Source organism: Alligator mississippiensis, chromosome 1, assembly GCF_030867095.1.
Source record: "Alligator mississippiensis isolate rAllMis1 chromosome 1, rAllMis1, whole genome shotgun sequence".
In the NCBI taxonomy this organism is placed as follows: domain Eukaryota; kingdom Metazoa; phylum Chordata; order Crocodylia; family Alligatoridae; genus Alligator; species Alligator mississippiensis.
The window spans coordinates 2,265,848-2,288,993 of NC_081824.1; the positions used below are offsets into that span (position 1 = coordinate 2,265,848).

Genomic DNA, 23,146 nt, shown 5'->3' on the forward strand with positions numbered 1-23,146 from the left:
CTTCAGGAAGGGACCTGATCGGACGTAAGCACCCCAGGGGAGGCACCTGAAGCATGGTTTTGGTCAAACACAGGAAGGCAGGCGGCTCATTTTAGGAGCGCCCCCTACTGGCCCGCCCCAGGTCTTCCCTTGATTTGGGCACCGATGTGGCTTCTAACCTCTGTGGACAAGCCGGTGCCAAATCAGGTCACAGGATTGGGTGGAGCTTTTCCCCATTCGTCTCAGCCCTCACTCTTTTGTGTGAATGACCTGGTCCTGGACCATATGCCCCAGGACTCCTTTTACCAGAGACCAACAAGGATTGACACAGCTGACTTGGTATCAACTGAATTTTATTAGTAACCCCTAGGCTTATTACAAGATAATTATCCTTGCAATACGACTGGGCAAGCGGTTCCTTAGACATTACATCACTGACCTTCAGTGGTACCGGCCTCAGATCCTCTGCTGGGTGTGTGGGATGTTACTTGATGGATTCCTTGTTACTCAAAGCCAGAAGTCCAAGGATGCTCCAGCCTCCCCATGGTGGAAACACACACACACACACACACACACACACACACACACACACACACACACACAGAGTCTCTTTGTTTGTCCACTACTTTTGTAACTTTCTCATCTCAAACTGCCCAATCCTCGAGTTTCTTACCTCACCTTGTTAGATAGGTACTGCAATTCTGTTCTGGTCTTGGTTTTCTTTCCTCCTAGGGAAACTACTGTACTTGGTTAGCCCACTGTACCAATCACAGCACTCAGTTTTCCCAGTGAGGCATTCCATACAATTGCTTAGATCCAGGAAAGCCTAAGGTTACACTAAGAGCCTGAGCATAACTCAGTTTGCCCACTAGAGACGAGGGGGAAAAACTGGTTAAGCTCTGTCCACACTATGAGCAATGTGGCCTCGCCCCTGTGTGGATGAGCTGGTGTTTGGTCAGATAGGAGGATCGGGTAAATCTCTTCCCACACTCCAAGCACTGATGTGGCTTCTCCCCTGTGTGGGTGCGCTTGTGTTTGATCAGGGTGGAGGACAGGTTGAACCTCTTCCCACACTCTGAGCACTGGTGTGGCTTCTCCCCGGTGTGGATGAGCCAGTGTTGGGTCAGGCTGGAGGATCGGGTGAAGCTCTTCCCACACTGTGAGCACCGATGTGGCTTCTCCCCTGTGTGAATAAGCCGGTGCTGGGCCAGGTCGGAGAACTGTCTGAAGCTCTTCCCACACTCGGAGCACTGATGCGGCTTCTCCCCGGTGTGGATGAGGCGGTGTTTGGTCAGGTTGGAGGATCGGGTGAAGCTCTTCCCACACTCTGAGCACTGATGTGGCTTCTCCCCGGTGTGGGTGCGCTGGTGTTGGGTCAGGGTGGAGGACAGATTGAACCTCTTCCCACACTCTAAGCACTGATGTGGCTTCTCCCCTCTGTGGATGAGCTGGTGTTGGGTCAGGTTGGAGAATCGCGTGAAGCTCTTCCCACACTGTGAGCACCGATGTGGCTTCTCTTGTGTGTGAATATGCCGGTGCTGGGCCAGGTCGGAGAGCTGTCTGAAGCTCTTCCCACACTCTGAGCACTGGTGTGGCTTCTCCTCTGTATGGATGAGGCGGTGTTTGGTCAGGTAGAAGGACAGGTGGAATCTCTTCCCACACTCTGAGCACTGATGTGGCTTCTCCCCGGTGTGGATGAGTTGGTGTCGGGTCAGGTTGGAGAATCGGGTGAAGCTCTTCCCACACTTGAAGCATATGTGGAGCTTCCCCCCACTTTGCCTTACCTTGTGAAGAGCCAGGAGTGATGGGCAGTCAAGGGTTTTCCTGACTTCAGGGCAGGGCTGGGCTCTGCCCCAGTGAATAGCAGTGAGCTCCTGCTTTCCTCTGAAGCCCTCCCCACTGCCTCGGTTTGGATGCAGCGCCTCTTTCCAGTGGCTCTTTAGGTCTCTCAGCTCCACAAATTCTTCCCTGCACTCAGGGCTGTTTCTGGGGTCTGTCCCTCCTCCACTCTCACACCCAACTGGAGATGGTACCTGGTTCACTGCTACATTCTCCTTCCACATTTGGAGCCTCCCTGGACTCTTGTGCCATTGCTCTTTCCCAGGTTTCGGGGTGTCCATGTCATGCAAACTCCCTGGAGAAGTCCATGATGGCTCCAGGTCTGCAGGCCCCTCCGCAGGAGTCTGCTCCTCAGCTTTGCTCAGCAGCCAGGCACCTCCTGCACAGGGAACAGAAACTCTAGATTGGCCCCTACTCTGCTGGCAAGGGGCAAACACTGCTATTTGTTCTGCTGGGATGGGCCTCAGAGTAGGTCTGGACCTTGGCACTTGTGTTCCCCCAAGAAAACAAGGTCTTCCTGCCAAAACCCCAAGTGCGGAGGTTGAGGGAAGGGCAGGTCCCTGTGCCGGGCTAATGTTTCCTACTTGGTGCAGTTCAGAGCCAGACTCTCCATTTCTGGCCGACCTGTCAGCCCCATCATCTCAGAGTCTGCTAGGAGAAGCACACGTGGGACACGTGTGTTAGGACAGTACCTGAATAGCTTCATACTCTAATGGGCTGAGGATGAGTGAAAGACTTAGAGCTGTGGCTCTCTCTTGTGAAAGGAGCAGGGCTGTGCTTCCTGCCTGCCTCCAGGGCAAGGTCTGATGCAGGGAATAAGCCCATGAAGCTTTCCTCTGCTGATGGGTCCCAGGTGGCCTCCCTGTCACAGGAGTCTGCAACGGGTTTAAGGCCTTGGCATGAACCTGAACCTGGACTCCGTGGTATCTCAGGCTTCTTGACACTCAGGGCCCCAGGAGATGAAACACAAAGGGGGAAATTCTGGAGCAAAACATGGGATTCACTTCCCCCCACAACCTGAAAGCTTCTGAATCCCACCCATGCCATAGACCATGTCATGCAGCCTGAGACCAGGATGAAACACTTCTGGGTTCCAGGTCAGCCTGATCAGGAGAAGCCAGGGAGAGACTCGGCTTCTTTTTTCTCCAACACTGACAGCTACACACAGCCTCTGCGTACCATGCTGTTTTTCCATGGGGGACTACAAATCCCATCATGCCCTGAAAGAAGGTAGTAGAGACATATAGCTACCTTGGGCTGGGGAATGAATTCAGACTGTTGAGCAAAGATGGAAATTCAAGATCACGGTATCCCAGGGAAACCAGATCTGTGCCGAAAAATCAAGACAGCAAAATCATTGTCCCCTAACATCTGCCTGGACACATTACAGGGCAATGTGCCGTGTCTGAGGTCAGCGCCCTGCAAGGGCAGCACAGGGCAGGGCTGCAGTCCCCAGGCCCCCCTGACACTCTGGGCATGGAGCATTTCTGAGAGCGGAGTGGGGTGCAGGGGACAGACAACTCACCCAGCAGCAGCTCCTCTGACATTGAGATTTTTCCACAGGCCTCATCGTCACAGACCCAGAGCTCCACCTGTCCTTGCTGCATGCTGCTGATTAAGGCAGGTGTAGGACCTCGATATCCTGTTTGGAGCAGTGGTTAAGGAGGGTTAGTGACTGCATACTGGATGCAGAATAACCAACCAGGATTTGGGGAATGAACTCAAGGTTTTTCCTGGAGCCTTGATGGACAAGGGAGGATGGGTATTTAGGAAACATAAGGCACTGTAGGAGACCCTCCAACACTGACGACTTGTGTTCATCTTGGAGTCCACTATGACTCCGAGATCCCTTTCCATTTCTGTGCTGCTGAGAGGGTCACTCCCCACCCAGTAGATGTGCTGGATATTTTTGCACCCTAGGTGCAGCACTCTGCATTTGTCCTCATTGTACTGCAACCTATTGTGCACTGCCCACTTTTCTAACCTCTCCAGGTCCACCTGCAATTATTCTCTACCCTCCGGGGTGTGCAATTCACCCCACAAATTAGTATTGTCCGCAAACGTGAACAGAGTACACTTCACACCCACATCCAAGTCACTGATGAAGACATTGAAGAGTATAGGTCCAAGGACCAAACCCTGTGGGACCCAGCTACCCACATCCTTCCAAGTCGATACCGACCCGTCTACTATCACTCTCTGGGTGTGACCGCTAAGCCAATTTGCCACCCACACACGTACAAAGTTTCCAATTTGTCCACATCCTTTCTATAGTGGGGGGCTCAGAACAGGACATAGTCCAGATGTGGCCTCACCTGTGCAACAAGGACACACTGCTGGCTCCTAGTCAGCTTCTTGTCCACTGTCCCCCCAGGTCCTTTTCTGCTGTCTAGCCAGTCACCCCCACCTTGTGCATTTAAACCACCATCCAAAAGTGCATGGGGATGACACTATTGCAACACAAGGAGATGAATAAAAAACATCAGAGTCCGCACAGCTCCACAGAGAAGCAAGAACCAGAGCCTTACCCAGGGAAACGAGGGCTTGGTAAGTCTTCAGCATCTGGTCCCGGTAAAGCACCTTGTCTTCATCGTCCAGCAGCTCCCACTCCTCCCGCGTGAAATACACTGCCACGGCCTCAAACACCTCCCGGAGCTGCGGGCACAAGCGTTACACCATCAGTGTCTCCTGGGCCAGCTGCTCCCAGCCCCACAGCCCTGTCTGCAATCACTCGGCACTACAGCTCATTGCAGGCTTAGCCAGGATAGGTAGGCATGCCATATTGCCCAGACTTCAGCTGACACGCAACGTGGATGCAGCTGTGGACATGGGGGCTCATGTGCTGGCCTCAGCCCAGCTCATCATGGTCTGTCAGCTCGGTCCTATGGCTGAAGCCGGGTCAGCACTTTTGGAGGCAGGGAGCCCCGTCTCCATGCAGTCACCAGGCCTTTGCGTGCCAGCACCCCTGGTATCTGCACTTGGGAGGGAGCTCCTGCTAATGCCAGCTTGGGCTGTTTGCAGTGTCTGGCATCACAGGCTTGACACTCTTCGGGTCTCTCTGCCCCCACATTTTTTTACATCCCCCCCTGGCTCCTCCTGGCTCCACCCCAGCTGTGCTCCCTCCAACTGCACCTGGTGCCCTGCTCACCTCCAGGCTCTGCCCGTGCTTTGGAGGCCTGCCCTGCCCCTCCTGCACTGGGCCCGGCTCAGGTGTCAGAGAGCCCCTCTCCTCCAGTCCCCCTGGGCCAGTCCTCTGCAGCTCCAGCTTCACAGGCTCTTCTCCAGGAGGTTTCTGCTCAGCGCTGCTCAGGGTCCCAGCACCTGCGGGTGGGGAAGAGTGCACAGGGCAGCGCTGGGGCTGCTGGCATGGGGAAAGCCCTGCTCGTCTCCTGCACTGGCCTGGGACTAAGGCAAACGGAGGCTTTGATGTGTGGAAGATGGGAGAGAAGGTAGACTCCACGTCCCACAGCTCTTGCTAAGGGCATGAGGCTGAACAGGAGCCCCAGTAACTGTCCCAGTCCGGGGCGGTCATCACAACACCATGTCAGAGCTGGCAGGGACACGGCTCCCTGGGAACAAGCTTGAGGGATGTTGGTGCTGTGTCACATCCACAGGCTAAGGGCAGGGGAGAGGAAATGCAAGGTCAGTCTTCTCCAGGGCAGGGAAATACTCTCAGGACCGCTGGGAGAACAAGAGCTGCTGGCCTGCGGGAGCAGTGACTGGACCAACATGTACTGGCAGAGATTTCTGCACGGAGGGACGGTGCCTCCTGCTTCTGGAGAGGGTCGAGCCACCGCTCCGTACCTGCTCTTGGGGAAGGGCCTGGCCTGGGGCACCAGCCGGAGGAGCTTTTGTCTGCTGAGAGCTCCCAGGTCTCCTCGGTTTCGGGGGAATCTGCAGCAGGACAGAGCCCTGGCTTAGCTGGACCTGAACCGGCTAAGGCTGCTGGAGAATCTCATTTCCCCGTCCCCTGCACCAGCCCCTGACTGTGCATAGAAGGCTCATGGGGACATGAGCAAGGGGCAGGGGCGAGTGAATGGTGAATGCTGGAATGTGAATAAGGTCATTGATCAGTACCGCAGCAGCACGACAAGGCCCAAGACACAGCCTCTCTGTGCTGGGAGCTGCACACGTGCAGAGAGACGGATGTCCAGTCCAGCCTGGGAGCTGCCCAGCTGCAAAGAACGGAGCTCGGTCCCAGCCCAGCCCCGGGGTTACCAATATTGCAGCCCTGTCCCAGCTGGGGCAGACGTTGGAGCCTCCCCCTGTGTGCAGCACAGCCACTCCGGCACCCGGACCCACACCTGGCCCTTACATCTGGTCCCTCACCTGAGTCCTGGGGGGGCAGGGGCTCCTCTCTGGGGACAGGAGGTGGCTCGTCCCAAGACTCTGGGGCTTTCCTCTCTGCTGACTCCTCCACAGGCCTGTCCACATGATGGGCTGTTGGTTCCCCCGGCCAAGAATCACCAGTGTCCTGCAATACTGCAGTGGACGGCATCTTGTGTGCGGACACCTCCTCGACCTGCACACTCACTGCGACCTGGGGATGAGATCGGTGTGTCACGGGGGAGCTGGGACGTGGGCGAGACGGGGCTGGGAGGGAACATGAACACCCCCAAGCACACGGCGATGGGGACAGCAGCATCCACGTCAGGGGGAAACGCTCTCACTTGGGGCTTCTCGTCCTGCTCCTGCCCCGCCTGAAACCCCTCGGCCAGGGCACGGCCTCGGCGCAGGTGTGCACGCTCGCCCCCACGCCCAGCTCTGCGTCCCCGGGGCAGCACGGCCAGGAACGGCTCCAGCACCGCCAGCTCCAGCTCCTGCTCCTTGCTGCGGCGCTGGGGCTCCAGCCTCCCATGGGATCCCCCGTGGCCGCTTGGCTGCCAGGGATCGGGGCCCGGGTCTGTGGGGTGGGGGTCGTGCCCCGGTGCCAGCTGGGGGGTGCTGAGGGGATCTCGGCCTGAGGAGGGGCTGCACGGTCTGCATCACCTCCTGCCCCGCGGCTCCCTGTGCTGGACCCGCTCCTGCAGCTGCGGCTTTGCTGGCCAGCGCGGGGGACCACACCAGGGGCTGTTCCTGCCCGGACCCCCCCACGGGTCCTGCTCCTCCGACTGCGACGGGACGGGACGGGCCCCCCCGGCCGCCCCGGGCTCCAGCGCAGCCGCCGCCTCTCCCGGAGAGGCCTCCCCGCGGGGCCCGGGCTGTCGCCGCCCTGCCACTCCGCCCCCCCGGCCTGCGGGGAAAGGCCGCACCCAGCGCGGCTCCGACGGGGCACCCGCCCCCCCCCGGGGTGTGCCCCCCGGCTGTCCCCGCGCAGGGCAGTCTGGGGCGCCTCCCGCCCCTCCCAGGCTGGGGGGCCCGGCTGCAACCAGCCCCCCCCGCATGTCCCCCCGTACCGCAGCGCTCACAGGGACCCGAGGCAGCTACACCAGCGGTTCGACCCCCGCTCCCCGCGCCGCTCCGCGTCCGGACACAAACACACCGCGGGGGGGGGGGGGGGGGAGGCGCCGGGGGGGGGCGGAGCCTGCTGGACTCGCGAGAAAAAAGGCGGAGCCGGTTTAAAAACCCGCGCGAAGGACGTGCATTTCTGGGGGGCGGGATCGGGATCCTCATCATCTGTCTCGCCCCCCCCGCGGGTGATCATCGCCCCCGACTCGCCCACACGCTGCCCCCCGGGACCGGCTCCGCCTGCTCCGGCCTCGGGGGCCGGGCTGGTCCCGGGGGAGCCGGGCGGGCTGGGGGCTGTGTGCCGTGTGCCGGGTCCCGGCGGGGGTTTGCCCCCGGGGCGGGGCGGGGCGGGGCGGGCGGGGCTCCAGGACGGTCGGGGCCCGGGAGCTGCGCGGCTCGGGGCGGCGGTGCCCGGCCGGGGGGTCCCCGCTCCCCTCGTGTCCGCCCGGGTCTGGGCCGCGACACGCTCCGCAACTGCTCCTGCAGCGGCGCGTGGCCCCGGGACACTGCTGTGCCCACGGGCATCCCCATGTCTGCCGCCCCCAAGACACGGCCCAGCCGCTCCCGGCAGTGTGGACGCGGGAGCCTGGCGCGTGGGGAGGCCGGGGGTCCCTGTCTCCGCCGCCAGCACTGCGGTCAGCGCCGCTCGGGGACCCTGGCACCGACCGCAGCCACACAGACCTGTGCGCGTGTGTGTGCGTGTGTGTGGGGTGGAGGGTGGGAGTGGGGTGTGTATGGTTGGTGGGGGTGAAGGTGTGTATGGTGGGTGTGTGTGTATGTGCATGGTGGGATGCGGGGGTGGGTGGGTGTGTATCATACAATCAAAGGGCCGGACGGGACCTGCGAGATCACCAAGTCCGGTCCCCTGCCGCGGGCAGGACGTTATAGGGCTCAGACGAGCTCGACAAGGGGCCGGTCCAGCCTCCCCCTGAACACCTCCAGGGATGGTGACTGCACCCCCTCCGCGGGGAGCGTGGTCCAGGTTCTGGTGACCCTGACACAGAAAGGGTGCCATGAGTTTATTTTTTAATGGTGCCACACACTATTAGCACTGCTAGTTGTGTATATATTTACACATGATTCGTAAAAGTTTCAAAAAAGAAACAATAATGTCAAAATATGCTGATCTACTTTGCCAACTTGGCATTGGAGGATCTGTTTTATTAGTTTTTAAACTCAAGAGATCAGTGAGAGCTACCAACAAACATCTTTGTTGAGGACCACATTAGGTTGTTCAGGTCTGCAAAACATTCACCTGTAGCCGCTGCACTGGCTGGGAATTGAACCCAGGTCTTCTGCGTAGAAGGCAGGAAGTCTAGCATTGAACCACCAATGCTTGATCTCCTGACCCTTTTGTCCAAGTCCTGAAAAAGAAAAGGTAAAGGTGACCCTTCTTTACATTCTGGTTCAGTCCAAGGAGAAACAAGCCCAGGGGTTTGGGTGATCTTCACTCTCATGATTCAAAGCTGATCAAGCATCACTGGCCACACCTGAAAGAAAAGCCTGCAGGAGAAAAAAGAGGAAATGCTATAACCGTGGGGACGTGATTGGGCTACTTTTTGTGTGTTTGTTTCTTTGTCTTGGCTGCCACGAGGACCCCAAATCCCTTCCTGAGCTCCTGCTCTCCACGTGACTCCCTCCTTCCCTGCGATGGGTGCTGCGGGGATCCTGCAGTTATTAAAAGCATCCGGGATGTGGGCGCCCAAGGGGCTGGATGGACATAGCAGAGACCCCCGCCTGTCTGGTGTCTGTGCCACAGGCAGGGCATTTGGCTGCTCCTTTTCCTTTTCCTGTCTTGATTCTTGCAGGAATCCTTCCCTGGCCCCAGGGCAAGAGGAGGGAGATGACCATGGAGCAAAGGAGAGAGAGCCCCGAGCAGAACAGCTTTCATGGGGAGTTTGCCTCCTCTCGGCATCTCCCCTCAGTGCGGGAGAGGAGAGCGTGAGTTCCCAGCTCCAAGGGCCCAGGGCTTCCTTCCACCGTTGTTACAACACACGTGTCACACAATCAGTGCTACACGCTCATGCACCCATGGCACACCAGTGACACAGAAATGCATGTGTGTCACCTGCTAATCAGAGTTGGGGGAGTTGATTCAGCCAGGTGCAGAAGGGCAGGATGGGGTGCTGACCCAGCCCGGAGGTGTGGAGAGGTGGGAAAGGGCAATTAATCCTCTTTGTCCCGGATGTGTCCATGTCAACCCCACTGCTGGGGATGCCGGGCAGAATGGGCGGACTGGCGGGATCCCATGGGGCCTGGCTGAGGACCCAGCAGGCAGGCCAGGCTCAGGCGAGGGGATGTGATGGGGCCATGGCAGGTGGGGAGCAGCATCTGGCTGCTGATGCTCAGTGTTGCTGCCAGTGGGGCAGGGGGAAACTGTGGCTGCCCCAGTCCCACTGTGTGCCCAGGATGGTGGGCCTGGCTGCATGTGCCACCGCTTGGACTGTCCCCAGTCTGTGGGCTGGAAAGCATCATGCTGTGGGCCAGATTCAGGACACAGGCTGCATTTTGCACACCCCTGCAAATGTGGGGAACAGCAAAGGAGAGGGAGGTTCACTGGAGAGCCAAGCCAAGCCAACTCTTTGCAAAAGAGCTAGTGGTACAACAAAGGTTCTGCCGAGACTTGAACTCGGATTACTGGATTCAGAGTCCAGGGTGCTGGCCATTACACCACAGAACCAGGACAAGAGATACCTCACAGCTGTGTGGAGAAGCCTTGCCAGAGGCCACCTGCCCAGGGCAGCGAGTCCCCAAAACTCCCCGAGCGTCTGTGGGGAAGAGCTCCTCAGGCTGGTGAGGCAGTCCGAACAAATCCACTCCTCCGACTGGGCAAGGCTTCAGCTCGACGTGCTCCATCATGTTGCCCGCCTGGACACCAAGTGGCAGGGCACCACCGGCAAGGGCGAGGCCGACGGACCCCGGTGGCAGAGTCTGTACTCCTCCCTGATCCCACGTGCCACCCGGGACCTAGGCTGGCGCTCCTGCATGGAGCGGTCGCGATGGGCGTGCACCTGGTGACGGAGCGGCTGCTCACCCCCTGCCCCTGCCCCTGCCCCTGCCCTCCCTGCGCACGGCAGCGCCGGGCGGAACTACAGCTCCCAGAACACCTAGCGCGGCGCATGCGCGGCGGGAAGCGGCGTTCCCTTCGGCGTCCCGGAAGAGGCGGCCCCGCTCCCACACGTGTGTCCGGTGGGGGGAGGGGGGCACAGCCTGCGCGGCGAAGGTAAAAGATCGGGTATCCAGTCTGTATTTTATGATAATGCGTGAGGCAGCGGGCGGCGTCTAAATGGCTTCGAAATTGTCAATAAATCAGTTGCGTTACACTGACAGATCTGTACTGGCAGCGGTTCGATGTGACCCTGGAGGAGCGCGGGCTCGGGCTGGCTGTCTGGGGTTTTGGATCAGTGAATTCAGGTGTTTTTGAAATCGGACGATTGGCGACGAGCCGGCCTTCCCGCTTGGCATGAAAGCCGGCGCCCCTAATTCATCTGCATCTCGCGAGACTTGGCAACTGCCCCCCCCCCCCCCGGTGTCCCAGGCTCCCTGCCGAGGCTGCGAGTTCTTTTCTCGCGAGACTTGCCCGTGCTGCCGGGCCCGCCCCGTCCCTGGCACTGCCGCTGCTCGCCGGCGGGGTCTTGCCTGGCCTCGTGGTTGCCTGGGGCCATTGAAGGGTTAATCGGGGGGGGGGTGTCTGCAGCCAGCTCGGTCCCTGCAGCCTTGGGGGGGCAAGGGGGGTGGCCAGTCGGGGCACCAGAGCCGGGCAGGGGCAGGTCCCGGGTCTCCCGTCCGTCCGTCCGTCCGTCACGCGCTGAGCTCTGCGTCCGGTTTCCTGCCCCGCAGACCGTGCGCACGTGCAGGGCAGCGCCAGCCCGGCCCCGCGGGGGAGGCCTGTCCGGGGGGGACGCCACCGCCTGTCCCCAGAGAGGAGCCCCTGCCCCCCCAGGACTCAGGTGAGGGACCAGATGTAAGGGCCGGGTGTGGGTCCGGGTGCCGGAGTGGCTGTGCTGCGCGCAGGGGGAGGCTCCATCGTCTGCCCCAGCCGGGACAGGGCTGCAATGTTGGTAACCCCGGGGCTGGGCTGGGACCAAGCTCCGTTCTTTGCAGCTGGGCAGCTCCCAGGCTGGACTGGACATCCGTCTCTCTGCATGTGTGCAGCTCCCAGCACAGAGAGGCTGTGTCTTGGGCCTTGTCGTGCTGCCATATTACCGATCAATGACCTTTTTCATGGTCCAACAGTCACTGTTCAGTCGCCCCTGCCCCTTGCTCATGTCCCCATGAGCCCTCTGTGCCCAGTAAAGGGCTGGTGCAGGGGATGGGGAAATGAGATTCCCCAGTGGCCTCGGCTAGTCTGGGTCCAGCTAAGGCAGGGCTCTGTCCTGCTGCAGATTCCCCCGAAACCGAGGAGACCTGGGAGCTCTCAGCAGACAAACGCTGCTCGGGCTGGTGCCCCAGGCCAGGCCCTTCCCCAAGAGCAGGTACGGAGCGGTGGCTCGACCCTGTCCAGAAGCAGGAGGCACCGTCCCTCCGTGCAGAAATCTCTGCCAGAACATGTTGGTCCAGTCACTGCTCCCGCAGGCCAGCAGCTCTTGTTCTCCCAGCGGTCCTGGAAGCATTTTCCCTGCCCTGGAGAGGACTGACCTTGCATTTCCTCTCCCCTGCCCTTAGCCTGTGGATATGACACAGCACCAGCCTGGTCTGGAACAGACTTATTAGGGCTCGTCTCCCCCCTCATGCCCTTAGCAAGAGCTGTGGGACGTGGAGTCTACCTTCTCCCCCATCTTCCACACATCAAAGCCTCCGTCTGCCTTAGTGCCAGGCCAGTGCAGGAGACGAGCAGGGCTTTCCCCGTGCCAGCAGCCCCAGCGCTGCCCTGTGCGCTCTTCCCCACCCGCAGGTGCTGGGACCCTGAGCAGCGCTGAGCAGAAACCTCCTGGAGCAGAGCCTGTGAAGCTGGAGCTGCAGAGGACTGGCCCAGGGGGACTGGAGGAGAGGGGCTCCCTGACACCTGAGCCGGGCCCAGTGCAGGAGGGGCAGGGCAGGCCTCCAAAGCATGGGCAGAGCCTGGAGGTGAGCAGGGCACCGGGTGCAGTTGGGGGGAGCACAGCTGGGGCAGAGTGCAGGAGGAGCCGAGGGGCTGTAAAAAAAACGCGGGGAGCAGAAAGACATGAAGAGCGTCCACCCTGTGATGCTGGACGCTGCAAACAGCCCAAGCTGGCATTAGCAGGAGCTCCCTCCCAAGTGCAGATACCAGGGGTGCTGGCACGGAAAGGCTTGGCAAGAGTGCGTGGAGACGGGGCTCCCTGCCTCCAAAAATGCCGGTCTGACTGCCTCAAAGGACCAAGCTGACAGACCGTGATGAGCTGGGCTGAGGCCGACACGTGAGCTCCCATGTCCACAGCTGCATCCACGTCATGTGTCAGCTGAGTAACGGGATGTTGCAGCCCTGCCTGTCCTGGCTGAGCCTGCAATGAGCTGTAGTGCCGAGTGATTGCAGACAGGGCTGTGGGGCTGGGAGCAGCTGGCCCAGGAGACACTGATGGTGCAACGCTTGTGCCCGCAGCTCCGGGAGGTGTTTGAGGCTGTGGCAGTGTATTTCACGCGGGAGGAGTGGGAGCTGCTGGAAGATGAAGACAAGGTGCTTTACCGAGACCAGATGCTGAAGAATTACCAAGCCCTCCTTTCCCTGGGTAAGGCTCTGGTTCTTGCATGTCCGTGGAGCTGTGCAGACTCTGATGTTTTGTAGTCGTCTCCCTGTGTTTCAATAGTCTCATCCCCATGCACTTTTGACTGGTGGTTCAATGTAGAGGCTGGGGGTGTTGCCAGCAGGTCAAAGGAAGTAATTCTTCCCCTCTCTTCAGCACTGGTGAAGCCACATCTGAAGTCCTGTGTCGAATTTTGGGCCTCATGCTACAGAAAAGATGTGGACACATTGGAGAGAGTCCAGCGGAGGGCTACAAAAATGGTTCCGGGGCTGGGGGACAAGTTATGAGGAAAGACTGAGAGGGGATTTAATATCAGGCTATTGTGCTGCTCCCTGGTGCATCACGGGTCACTGCATCTCCATGCCTGTTCCTGGTTAATGCACTTTCTAAACCAGGGGTGGTTGGTGCTTTGTTTCCTGTGACCATCCCTCCACTATATGGGTGACGAGGACCATTATCTAGTGAGGGCTTTTCCCTGCAGTGCCTTCTCTTTCCTAAATGCCCGTCCTCCCTTGTCCATCAAGGCCCTAGTAAAAACCTTGCGTTCATAGGATCTGTTTCGCAAATCCCGGTTGGTTATTCTGCATCCAGTACACAGTCATTAACCCTCTTTAACCACTGCCCCAAACAGGATATGAAGGTCCCACACCTGCCCTAATCTGCAGCATCCAGCAAGGACAAGTGGAGCTCTCGGTCTGTGATGATGAGACCCGTGGGAAAATCTCCAGATCAGAGGACCTGCCTCCACGTGAGTTGTCTATTCCCTCCACCCCACTCCGCTCTTAGAAATTGCATAGATTTCATAGATTTTTTAGGCTCGGGAGGGACCTCAGCAGATCATCCATTCTGACCCCCTGCCCTGGGCAGAAAAGAGCGCTGGGGTCAGATGACCCCAGCCAGGTCCCTGTTCAGTCTCCTTGAAGACCCCTAAAGCAGGGGACAGCACCACCTCTGTTGGGAGCCCATTCCGAATTTTGTGCCCTCACCGTCAAGAAGTTCCTCCTGATGTCCAAACTAAATCTGCTCTCCATCAGTTTGTGGCCATTGTTCCTAGTAACCCCAAGGGGCGCCCTAGTAAACAGAGCATCTTGTATTCCCTGCTGCCGTCCCCTGATGAATTTGTAGGTGCCCACAAGAACATCTCTCAGCCTTCTCTTGCAAGCTGAAGAGATTCAGGTCCCTCTGTTTCTCCTTGTAGGACCTTACCTGCAGGCTCTTAAGCATATGAGTGGCCTCCTCTGAACCCTCTCAAGGTTGACCACATCCCTCTTGACGTGCAGCACCCAACACTGCATGTAGCACTCCAACTGCGGTCTTACCAATGCCGCGTAGAGGGGAACTATCACTTCCTTAGACCTTTTCATGATGCACCTGCAATGAATGAAACAGTGTGGTTAGCTTTACTTGTCACTTAGTCAGATTGACGACTCATGTTCATTTTAGAGTTGACAATGACTCCGGGATCCCTTTCTGCTGCTGTGCTGCTTAGAAAGTCACCTCCCAGTCTGTAGGTGTGTTGGTGATTCCTTCTCCCTAGGTGCAGCATTCTCCATGCCAGGGGGACCTGGAAACTGCAGCCCTGCCCTGTGCTGCCCTTGCAGGGCGCTGACCTCAAACATGGTACATTGTGCTGTAATGTGCCTGGCAGGTGTTGTTCCCACTTGGTGAAATTCAGCCACGTGGAGACAAGCAGCTGTTCCCATCTTCTCCCACTAATGACAGATGTTAGCAAGCAATCAGGTTAGCTGTCTTGATTTTTTCGGCCCAGGTCTGGTTTCTCTGGGATGCCGTGATCTTAAATTTCCATCTTAACTCAGCAATGTAAGAGTTCATTCCTCAGCCCAAGATAGCTATACCTCTCTACCACCTTCTTCCAGGGCATGATGGGATTTGTAGTCCCCCATGGAAATCAGCATGGTGTGCAGAGGCTCTGTGTAGCTGTCAGTGTTGGAGAAAAAAGAAGCCGAGTCTGTCCCTGGCTTCTCCTGATCAGGCTGACCTGGAACCCAGAAGTGTTTCATCCTGGTCTCAGGCTGAATGAAATGGTCTATGGCATGGGTGGGATTCAGAAGCTTTCAGGTTGTGGGGGGAAGTGAATCCCCTACGGTTTGCACCAGAATTGCCCCCTTTGTGTTTCACCTCTGGGGCCCTGAGTGTCATGAAGCCTGAGACTCAGCACAGAGCCCAGGTTCAGGTTCTTGCCAAGGCCTTAAACCTGTTGCAGACTCCTGTGACAGGGAGGCCACCTGGGACCCATCAGCAGAGGAAAGCTTCATGGGTTCATTCCCTGCACCAGACCTTGTCCTGGAGGCAGGCAGGAAGCACAGCCCTGCTCCTTTCACAAGAGAGAGCCACAGCTCTAGGTCCTCCCTTCATCCTCAGCCCATTGCAACATGAAGCTATTCAGGTACTGTCCTAACACACGTGTCCTACATGTGCTTCTCCTAGCAGGGCCAGAGGTGATGGGACTAACAGAGTACTCGGAGTGTGCAAAGAGCTTTCCCCGATCCTCCAACCTGACTCGACACCAGCTCATCCACACCGGGGAGAGGCCACATCAGTGCTCAGAGTGTGGGAAGAGGTTCAACCTGTCCTCATACCTGACCAAACACCAGCTCATCCACACAGGGGAGAAGCCACATCAGTGCTTGGAGTGTGGAAAGAGCTTCAGACAGCTCTCTGACCTGGCCCGGCACCAGCTTATTCACACACAAGAGAAGCCGCATCGCTGCCCAGAGTGTGGGAAGAGCTTCACCCAGTTCTCTAACCTGACCCAACACCGGCTCACCCACACGGTGGAGAAGCCACATCAGTGCTCAGAGTGTGGGAAGAGGTTCAGCGTGTCCTCCTACCTGACCATGCACCAGCGCATCCACACAGGGGAGAGGCCACATCAATGCTTGGAGTGTGGGAAGAGCTTCGCCCGATCCTCCAACCTGACCCAACACCGCCTCATCCACATGGTGGAGAAGCCACATCGGTGTTTGGAGTGTGGGAAGAGCTTCAACCTGTCCTCTGATATGACCAAACACCAGCTGGTCCACATGCAGGAGAAGCCACATCAGTGCTCGGAGTGTGGGAAGAGCTTCACCCGACTCTCCAACCTGACCCAACACCGGCTCATCCATACTGGGGAGAAGCCACATCAATGCTTGGAGTGTGGGAAGAGCTTCACCCGATCCTCCAACTTGACCAAACACCAGCGCATCCACCCAAGGGAGAAGCCACATCAGTGCTCGCAGTGTGGAAAGAGCTTCACACAATTCCGCCACCTGGCCTGGCATCAGCTCAGCCACAGGCGAAAATCCACATGTGTGCTCACAGTGTGCAAAGATCTTCCTGCACTGCTCAAAACTGGCCCAGCACCAGTGCATCCACTTCCAGGAGCATTCATAATACTGCCAGCAGTGCAGGGTTTGGGGACTTCTACCTGCTTAGGACCCACCAGTGTCTGCATCCAGGCAAATATGCCTGTGGACTGCCACAATAGTTCAACTTTCGTTCGGCCCGTCTAGGTCACAGCAGAACCCACAGTGCGGGAGGTTAAAAGGAAACCCCTCAGGCAGAGGCCAGCCCAGATGTTGGGGGAATCTTTGCCTTGGAGCCTGTGCCAGCCCCATTCTTCTCTGAAAGCAGTCAGTGCTCCCAGGGGCAGAAGAAATGCCTTCACAACAGGGTGCCCTCCCCAAGACAACTGGAGCTGCAGGAAGGAGGACATTTATTACTGGGGAAGCATTCCCTGCCTTCCCCCACCTTGACCTTGACCTTGCCTTTCCTCTCCACCACATCAGTCCTCTCCCAGGCCTGCATATGCCCATTGGGTGTGCAAGGTGCTCCCGCTGCCACCCCATGAACCCATATTGGCAGGTTTTGCTTCTCAGCCTCTTGTCAGAACTGCACCTCCAGGCACCAGCTGACCACTCCCAGTCACCCTCCTCTTCATCCCATTCTCTGTAACAGATTCCTTGCTAATCAAGCCCTGAAACTTAGGCTATCCCTGTGGCTGGTCTTTATGCCCCCCAGAGCTGTGAAATGGGAACAGACCAGGGCCCAGAACCCCTCCCAGAGCTGATGTCTCTGTGATTTCCCAACCCCTTCCTTTTCCAGAGGATTCACCACAGTCCCGTCATTGTTCCTCACCCTGTGGAGCAGGAGCTGGTCGCACTCGAGGCATTATATCCATGTCCTGCTGTGCAGCGAGACCCTGCCCTTTTGAATAAACCTGTGGCAGGGCACGTAGAGTCTCTCTTCTTGGTTAAATGCGATAGTAGGGGGAAAGGAGGTGCAGCGTGTGACAGGTCTTGCCTCTTCTGTGCAAGTGTGGAGAAGGTATTGTCACAACCAAATTAAGTACTGCCCATGCCACAAGCAAGAAATATATTAATCAAAACAGTTTTAGTCTATACAAGGTAACTAAGGGTTAACTAACAAGATGAAAATAACAGGTTTTTTTTTTCTGCGCATGTCAAAAAAAAATTTATTACTGCGCCACTAACAGAGATAAAAACTTTTGCCTTCTTTGCTTTATATAAATCATTGTAAGTGGTCGGAATGACAGGGGAGTGTCTGGGAGTGTTCCTATGATAACACCCTAGCGAAGACCACTATACAACTGGCGATTCTAATTAAATTTATGATGTGGCGAAAAACAATTGGCTAATATACAAATAAAACCCATCTTCACTTCCGTGAAGAAGGGGGACCTCCGTACGAACCTTGGAGACCTCTGATCACACGTATCAGAGTAACTGACAACTTGATCACTTGCCAGTGCCCCCCTCGCGTCTCGACCCAATCTTAAGACGTAACTCACCGACCTGCCGGCCCGATTTTTTTTTCTGTTTATCTGCCCGACGAAAGACTTTCATGCAGACCGACCTTCGAACCTTAAGCTGTAACTAACCAAATATCTCTGACCTCCGTCTTTCACCACCTTAACGGCATGAGTAAATAATCTTGCTTTGCAACCGATAAGCGTCTGTGCCTAATTCCACTCCAAGCGTCATAAGTACCCGCCTGACAGCCTTCAAAGGTCTTGTACCCTTCACTGCAGTGCACGGCAGTGACAGGTATGAATGCATCCTGTGGGTGAAATGCAGCACGTAACGTCCCATGGGGAATACTGAGGCTTCCCTGCTGGTGCCAAAGCCATTTGGCTCCATGAGTGTCCCAAAGGGGCTACTCCAAGAGGTTAATAACTGATCCTGGAGCGCGCACATTCATTTCCATAATTCTCCTTTCTACTGATACCCCCCAGTGTATTAAACCGCTCCCTCCCTTTCCCTATATTACAGTGTTAAGAAAACCTTGTGACTTCTGAACGAACCTCAGTTTTTGGCAGGAGAGCTGGTTTGTCTTGTTGGAAATGGGCACAGAAAGGAGGGAGGGAGGGAGAGTTTGTTTGACACGCTTTGAACGTGCCTGTTACTTGCTGAATTTTTAAGGGGCGGTGGAGGTTGGGGGCAATAGATGTAGGTGAGGGAGTGTGTGTCACAAGAACTGAAATCTGAACCACCCCTTCCCAAGAGGGGAGCATGGGTGCAAGGCAGTTCAGGTCTCATGTTTCTTCACAAGGCCTGGCTGCCAAGCTGGCTTCTTGAATGCAGTTCCCACATTTTTTTGTGACAGTCTTATGCAGAAGAGAAAGGCGCGTTACAGAAGAGCTGCATAAGGATCTGCTGTCGGGGCCCTGAGCAGGGTTGAACAGGAGCACAGGGAGGCACCTAAGTCCACCAAGGCCCCTGCTGCCGGCTTCCCTCCCACGCCAGCTCCAGCAAGTGACTGAGAGCATGGGAAAGTCCCACTGGGACTTTGGTGATTTTACTCCACCTACACGCATGCCCACAGCCATCATAGGCTCCAGTTCCTATTGGCTGATGGCATTGCTACCAGGAGGGAGAAAGCCAGTAGATCTTCCCTTTTTATCTCTCCCCTTGCTTCAGATTGCAGAGACCCAAAGGGCTAGAGCATAGGGAAGTTGGAGGTGGAGATTTAGAGCCCAGCTGCACTCCACATTCGTGTCAGGTTTATCACTAACAATACCTAGCCCTCTCCTCACCCTACAAAGTCAAAACCACAATTTTTACTGGCCTGTAGAAACCCTGTGAACCTTTGGATATCTGAAATTCTGCCCCTGTGCCAAGTCGTCTCAACCCCACCACGTCATTCATGGTGGAAGTGGATGCATCCAGCACCACAACAGGTGTGGCGCTGTCGCAATGGCGGAGCCCAGACCAAATCCTGCATCCCTGCACCTTCCTTGTCCTGCAAACTCACCTCAGGAGAAAAGAAATAATGAGATCCTGACCTGTGAACTCATGGACAACAGAGTGGCTTTTGGGAAGTGGCGGCACTACGTTGAAGAGCCATGGCACAAGGTACAGGTGCTTACAGATCACAAAAACCCGGGTGCCACCCTGCAGCCTGTGGCAGGCCAGTAGCCGGTGCTCTGGCACCAAGCCGCTCACCTCGCTGCATCCGACCCAAACCGAGCTTCGGATGTCCCCTCCCCAGGGACGTCAGCTTGCAACCAACCCCCTCCTGGAGCGCACCCACAAGCCTGGCGTAACCGCTACCGCCGCCCGAGCTCTGGTCTCTGGCAGGGCTATGCTGCCCTGGGCTCACAGACCCTGCAGACCCTGGGGTTGTTTAGCCCCTGCAGGATGTATCTGGGTGCTTCGTATAGCCTGAAGCATAGGAAGTATCCTTCCTTGGTGAACCAAGCAAAGGGAGCCAAAAGGCTTGCCCAATCCCCCTCAAACATTTACAACAAGGCTTGCTAGAATAGATTTACTGGGTAGGGAGGTGGGCCCCAGGGTTTCCTCTCCTGACTTCTCCCACAGCACACTTACCTGAATAAAAAAGAACTGCGGCACACTGGATGTGGGGGGCAGGGAGGGGTGGCCCGCGGCTAGCCGGACGGCACTTTGGGCTGGAGCCGCAGCCCATGTCTGTGCCTGCAGCAGCAGGAGGCGGGGGCATGGCTCCAGCCCAAGATGTGCCTGATGGCATCAGTGCGCCACGGCACACTGGTTGGGAAATGCTGCTGCAGTGCACGGCATCTTGTGTGAGGACACCTCCTCGACCTGCACACTCACTGTGACCTGGGGATGAGATCGGTGTGTCACGGGGGAGCTGGGACGTGGGCGAGACGGGGCTGGGAGGGAACATGAACATCCCGGCTCCAGCACCACCAGCTCCCGCTCCTGCTCCTTGCTGCGGACAACAAGGCGCAGAGGCGCGGAGCAGAGCACAGCTCACAGCTGCATCTCTCCTTTGTCCTGTGCAAAGATCGGGGTTGCCCGCCCCATTGGATGCCCAGCGCTGCGCCTTGGGAGGGGCTGCTGGGCTCCAGCTATCCCACATCCCGGCCCGGCTGAAGCCCAATTCCCCTTGACCTGGGCTCCGTCCGGGCCAGTCGTGGGGCAATCGGAGCTCCCCATGGTGCGTGCAGTGGCAGGAGCCGCCTGCCCGCACTCCCGGAGGAGCCACAGGGCTCCAACTGTTCCACGACCTGGCCCGCCCGAGACACCCATCATGCTGAATCGGGCCCCAGCTGGGTCCGGTCATGAGACAATCCCCCTTGTGCAGCAAGGAGGGGGCAGGGGGACGGGTGAATGATTCGCCCTTCCCCTACCCCACTCTCTTCTGCACTGTGGGAGTCTTGATCCATTGGGGGTGTTTTGGGCCACAGGAAGTTTGCTCCTGGTGATGAGGTTAGTGAGGTGCGGTGCTTGTTTGACGGCTAGGATGGGTGGTTCAGAGAAGATCTCTTGAGGAATCGGGTCTTCTTCTAGCATGGGTTGCAATAGTTTGAGGAGTTTCTGTATAGGTTCCAGGGAGAGGTGATGCGTCATAACCAGTGGTGTGTGATTCATGGGGGTTTTCCTTCTGTACCGCTGGAGATGAGCCCCAATAACTGTCCCAGTCCGGGGCGGTCATCACAACACCATGTCAGAGCCGGCAGGGACACGGCTCCCTGGGAACAAGCTTGAGGGATGTTGGAGCTGTGTCACATCCACAGGCTAAGGGCAGGGGAGAGGAAATGCAAGGTCAGTCTTCTCCACGGCAGGGAAATGCTCTCAGAACCGCTGGGAGAATAAGAGCTGCTGGCCTGCGGGAGCAGTGACTGGACCAACATGCTCTGGCAGAGATTTCTGCATGGAGGGACGGTGCCTCCTGCTTCTGGACAGGGTCGAGCCACCGCTCCGTACCTGCCCCTGGGGAAGGGCCTGGCCTGGGGCATCAGCCTGAGGAGCTTTTGTCTGCTGAGAGCTCCCAGGTCTCCTCAGTTTCGGGGGAATCTGCAGCAGGACAGAGCCCTGGCTTAGCTGGACCCAGACTAGCCGAGGCCACTGGGGAATCTCATTTCCCCATCCCCTGCACCAGCCCTTTACTGGGCACAGAGGGCTCATGGGGACAAGAGAAACAGGCAGGGGCGACTGAACGGTGACTGTTGGACCATGAATAAGGTCATTGATCGGTAATATGGCAGCACGACAAGGCCCAAGACACAGCCTCTCTGTGCTGGGAGCTGCACACATGCAGAGAGACGGATGTCCAGTCCAGCCTGGGAGCTGCCCAGCTGCAAAGAACGGAGCTCGGTCCCAGCCCAGCCCCGGGGTTACCAATATTGCAGCCCTGTCCCAGCTGGGGCAGACGTTGGAGCCTCCCCCTGCGCGCAGCACAGCCACTCCGGCACCCGGCCCCATGCCTGGCCCTTACATCTGGTCCCTCACCTGAGTCCTGGGGGGGCAGGGGCTCCTCTCTGGGGACAGGAGGTGGCTTGTCCCAAGGCTCCGGGGTTCTCCTCTCTCCTGACTCTGCCACAGGCCTGTCCACACGATGGGCCATTGGCTCCCCTGGCCAGGAATCACCAGTGTCCTGCAGTGCCGCTGTGGATGGCATCTTGTGTGAGGATACCTCCTTGACCTGCACGCTCACTGCGACCTGGGGACGAGATCGGTGTGTCACGGGGGAGCTGGGACGTGGGCGAGACGGGGCTGGGAGGGAACATGAACACCCCCAAGCACACGGCGACGGGGACAGCAGCATCCACGTCAGGGGGAAACGCTCTCACTTGGGGCTTCTCGTCCTGCTCCTGCCCCGCCTGAAACCCCTCGGCCAGGGCACGGCCTCGGCGCAGGTGTGCACGCTCGCCCCCACGCCCAGCTCTGCGTCCCCGGGGCAGCACGGCCAGGAACGGCTCCAGCACGGCCAGCTCCTGCTCCTGCTCCTTGCTGCGGCGCTGGGCTCCAGCCTCCCATGGGACCCCCCGCGGCCCCTTGGCTGCCAGGGAGCGGGGCCCGGGGCAGTGGGGTGGAGGTCGTGCCCTGGTGCCAGCTGGGGGGTGCTGAGGGGATCTCGGCCTGAGGAGGGGCTGCACGGTCTGCATCACCTCCTGCCCCGCGGCTCCCCACGCTGGACCCGCTCCTGCAGCTGCGGCTTTGCTGGCCTGGTGGGGACCGCCGCGGGGACGCCCTGGTCCCAGCTGGGACCGCACCGGGGACTTTTCTTACCCCCGCAGCTCCTGCCTGGACCCTTCCCCCCGGTCCTGCTCCTCCAGCATCACCTCCGGCTACAGCAGAACTACATTTTATTATTTTATATACAAGTAAAGAAATCAGTGAAAGTTACCAAAAAGCATCTTTATCAAAGACTAGATTAGGTTGTTAAGGCATGCAAAATATTCCCCTGTAGTCTATGCACTGGCTGGGAATTGAACCCAGGTCTCCTGCATGGGAAGCAGGAATTCTACCATTGAACCACCAATGCTTGATTTTCTGACCTCTTTGTCCAAGTCCTGAAAAAGAAAAGGTAAATGTGACCCATCCCTCTTTTCTGATTTACTCCAAGGAGAAACAAGCCCAAAAGTTTGGGTGATCTTCACTCTGGTGATCCAAAGCTGATCAATCATCACTGGCCACAACTGAAAGAAAAGCCTGCAGTAGAAAAAAGAGGAAACACTATAACCGTGGGGACGTGATCGGGCTACCTTTTGCGTGCTTGTTTCTTTGTCTTGGCTGCCACGAGGACCCCAAATCCCTTCCTGAGCTCCTGCTCTCCACGTGATTCCCTCCTTCCCTGCGATGGGTGCTGCGGGGATCCTGCAGTGATTAAAAGCATCCGGGATGTGGGCGCCCAAGGGGCCGGATGGACATAGCAGAGACCCCCGCCTG

At 57.7% G+C, this 23,146-nt stretch overlaps 2 protein-coding genes, 1 long non-coding RNA gene and 2 other non-coding genes across 5 annotated transcripts; 1 reads left to right on the forward strand and 4 right to left on the reverse strand.

Annotated features, from left to right (window-relative positions):
* Positions 1-315: 315 nt before the first annotated feature.
* LOC132250709 (zinc finger protein 436-like) lies at positions 316-6,968 on the reverse strand. The gene is made up of 7 exons (XM_059727770.1): positions 6,808-6,968; positions 6,148-6,358; positions 5,623-5,712; positions 4,967-5,139; positions 4,347-4,473; positions 3,344-3,460; positions 316-2,197 (listed from the first exon to the last, which is right to left on the reverse strand). Exons 2-7 carry the CDS (start codon positions 6,314-6,316, stop codon positions 888-890), a joined length of 1,986 nt encoding a protein of 661 aa, XP_059583753.1. The 5' UTR covers positions 6,317-6,358; positions 6,808-6,968; the 3' UTR covers positions 316-887.
* Positions 6,969-8,386: 1,418 nt separating this feature from the next.
* LOC109285720 (uncharacterized) lies at positions 8,387-10,770 on the reverse strand. Its single transcript, XR_002093555.2, has 2 exons — positions 9,961-10,770; positions 8,387-8,630 (listed from the first exon to the last, which is right to left on the reverse strand). It is a non-coding gene; the product is annotated as an uncharacterized LOC109285720 (long non-coding RNA).
* On the reverse strand, positions 9,875-9,946 carry TRNAQ-CUG (transfer RNA glutamine (anticodon CUG)). The gene has a single exon. It is a non-coding gene; the product is annotated as a tRNA-Gln (tRNA).
* Positions 10,771-10,942: 172 nt separating the features above from the next.
* Positions 10,943-17,935, forward strand: LOC106740491 (zinc finger protein 92). The gene is made up of 6 exons (XM_059727813.1): positions 10,943-11,216; positions 11,652-11,741; positions 12,161-12,333; positions 12,827-12,953; positions 13,600-13,716; positions 15,417-17,935. The coding sequence occupies exons 4-6, from the start codon at positions 12,920-12,922 to the stop codon at positions 16,481-16,483; spliced, it is 1,218 nt and encodes a 405-aa protein (XP_059583796.1). The 5' UTR covers positions 10,943-11,216; positions 11,652-11,741; positions 12,161-12,333; positions 12,827-12,919; the 3' UTR covers positions 16,484-17,935.
* Positions 17,936-22,671: 4,736 nt separating this feature from the next.
* Positions 22,672-22,742, reverse strand: TRNAG-CCC (transfer RNA glycine (anticodon CCC)). Its single transcript has one exon. It is a non-coding gene; the product is annotated as a tRNA-Gly (tRNA).
* Positions 22,743-23,146: the final 404 nt, after the last annotated feature.

Excerpts from the sequence above, each read along its gene's own strand:
- LOC132250709 (XM_059727770.1), bottom strand. The coding sequence starts at position 6,316 with ATGCCGTCCACTGCAGTATTGCAGGACACTGGTGATTCTTGGCCGGGG. Across the intron at positions 5,713-6,147 it reads CCTGCCCCCCCAGGACTCAG|ATTCCCCCGAAACCGAGGAG; the intron begins GTGAGGGACCAG and ends GTCCTGCTGCAG. Across the intron at positions 5,140-5,622 it reads AGGCCCTTCCCCAAGAGCAG|GTGCTGGGACCCTGAGCAGC; the intron begins GTACGGAGCGGT and ends CCCCACCCGCAG.
- LOC106740491 (XM_059727813.1), top strand. The coding sequence starts at position 12,920 with ATGCTGAAGAATTACCAAGCCCTCCTTTCCCTGG. Across the intron at positions 12,954-13,599 it reads CCAAGCCCTCCTTTCCCTGG|GATATGAAGGTCCCACACCT; the intron begins GTAAGGCTCTGG and ends TGCCCCAAACAG. Across the intron at positions 13,717-15,416 it reads ATCAGAGGACCTGCCTCCAC|CAGGGCCAGAGGTGATGGGA; the intron begins GTGAGTTGTCTA and ends TGCTTCTCCTAG.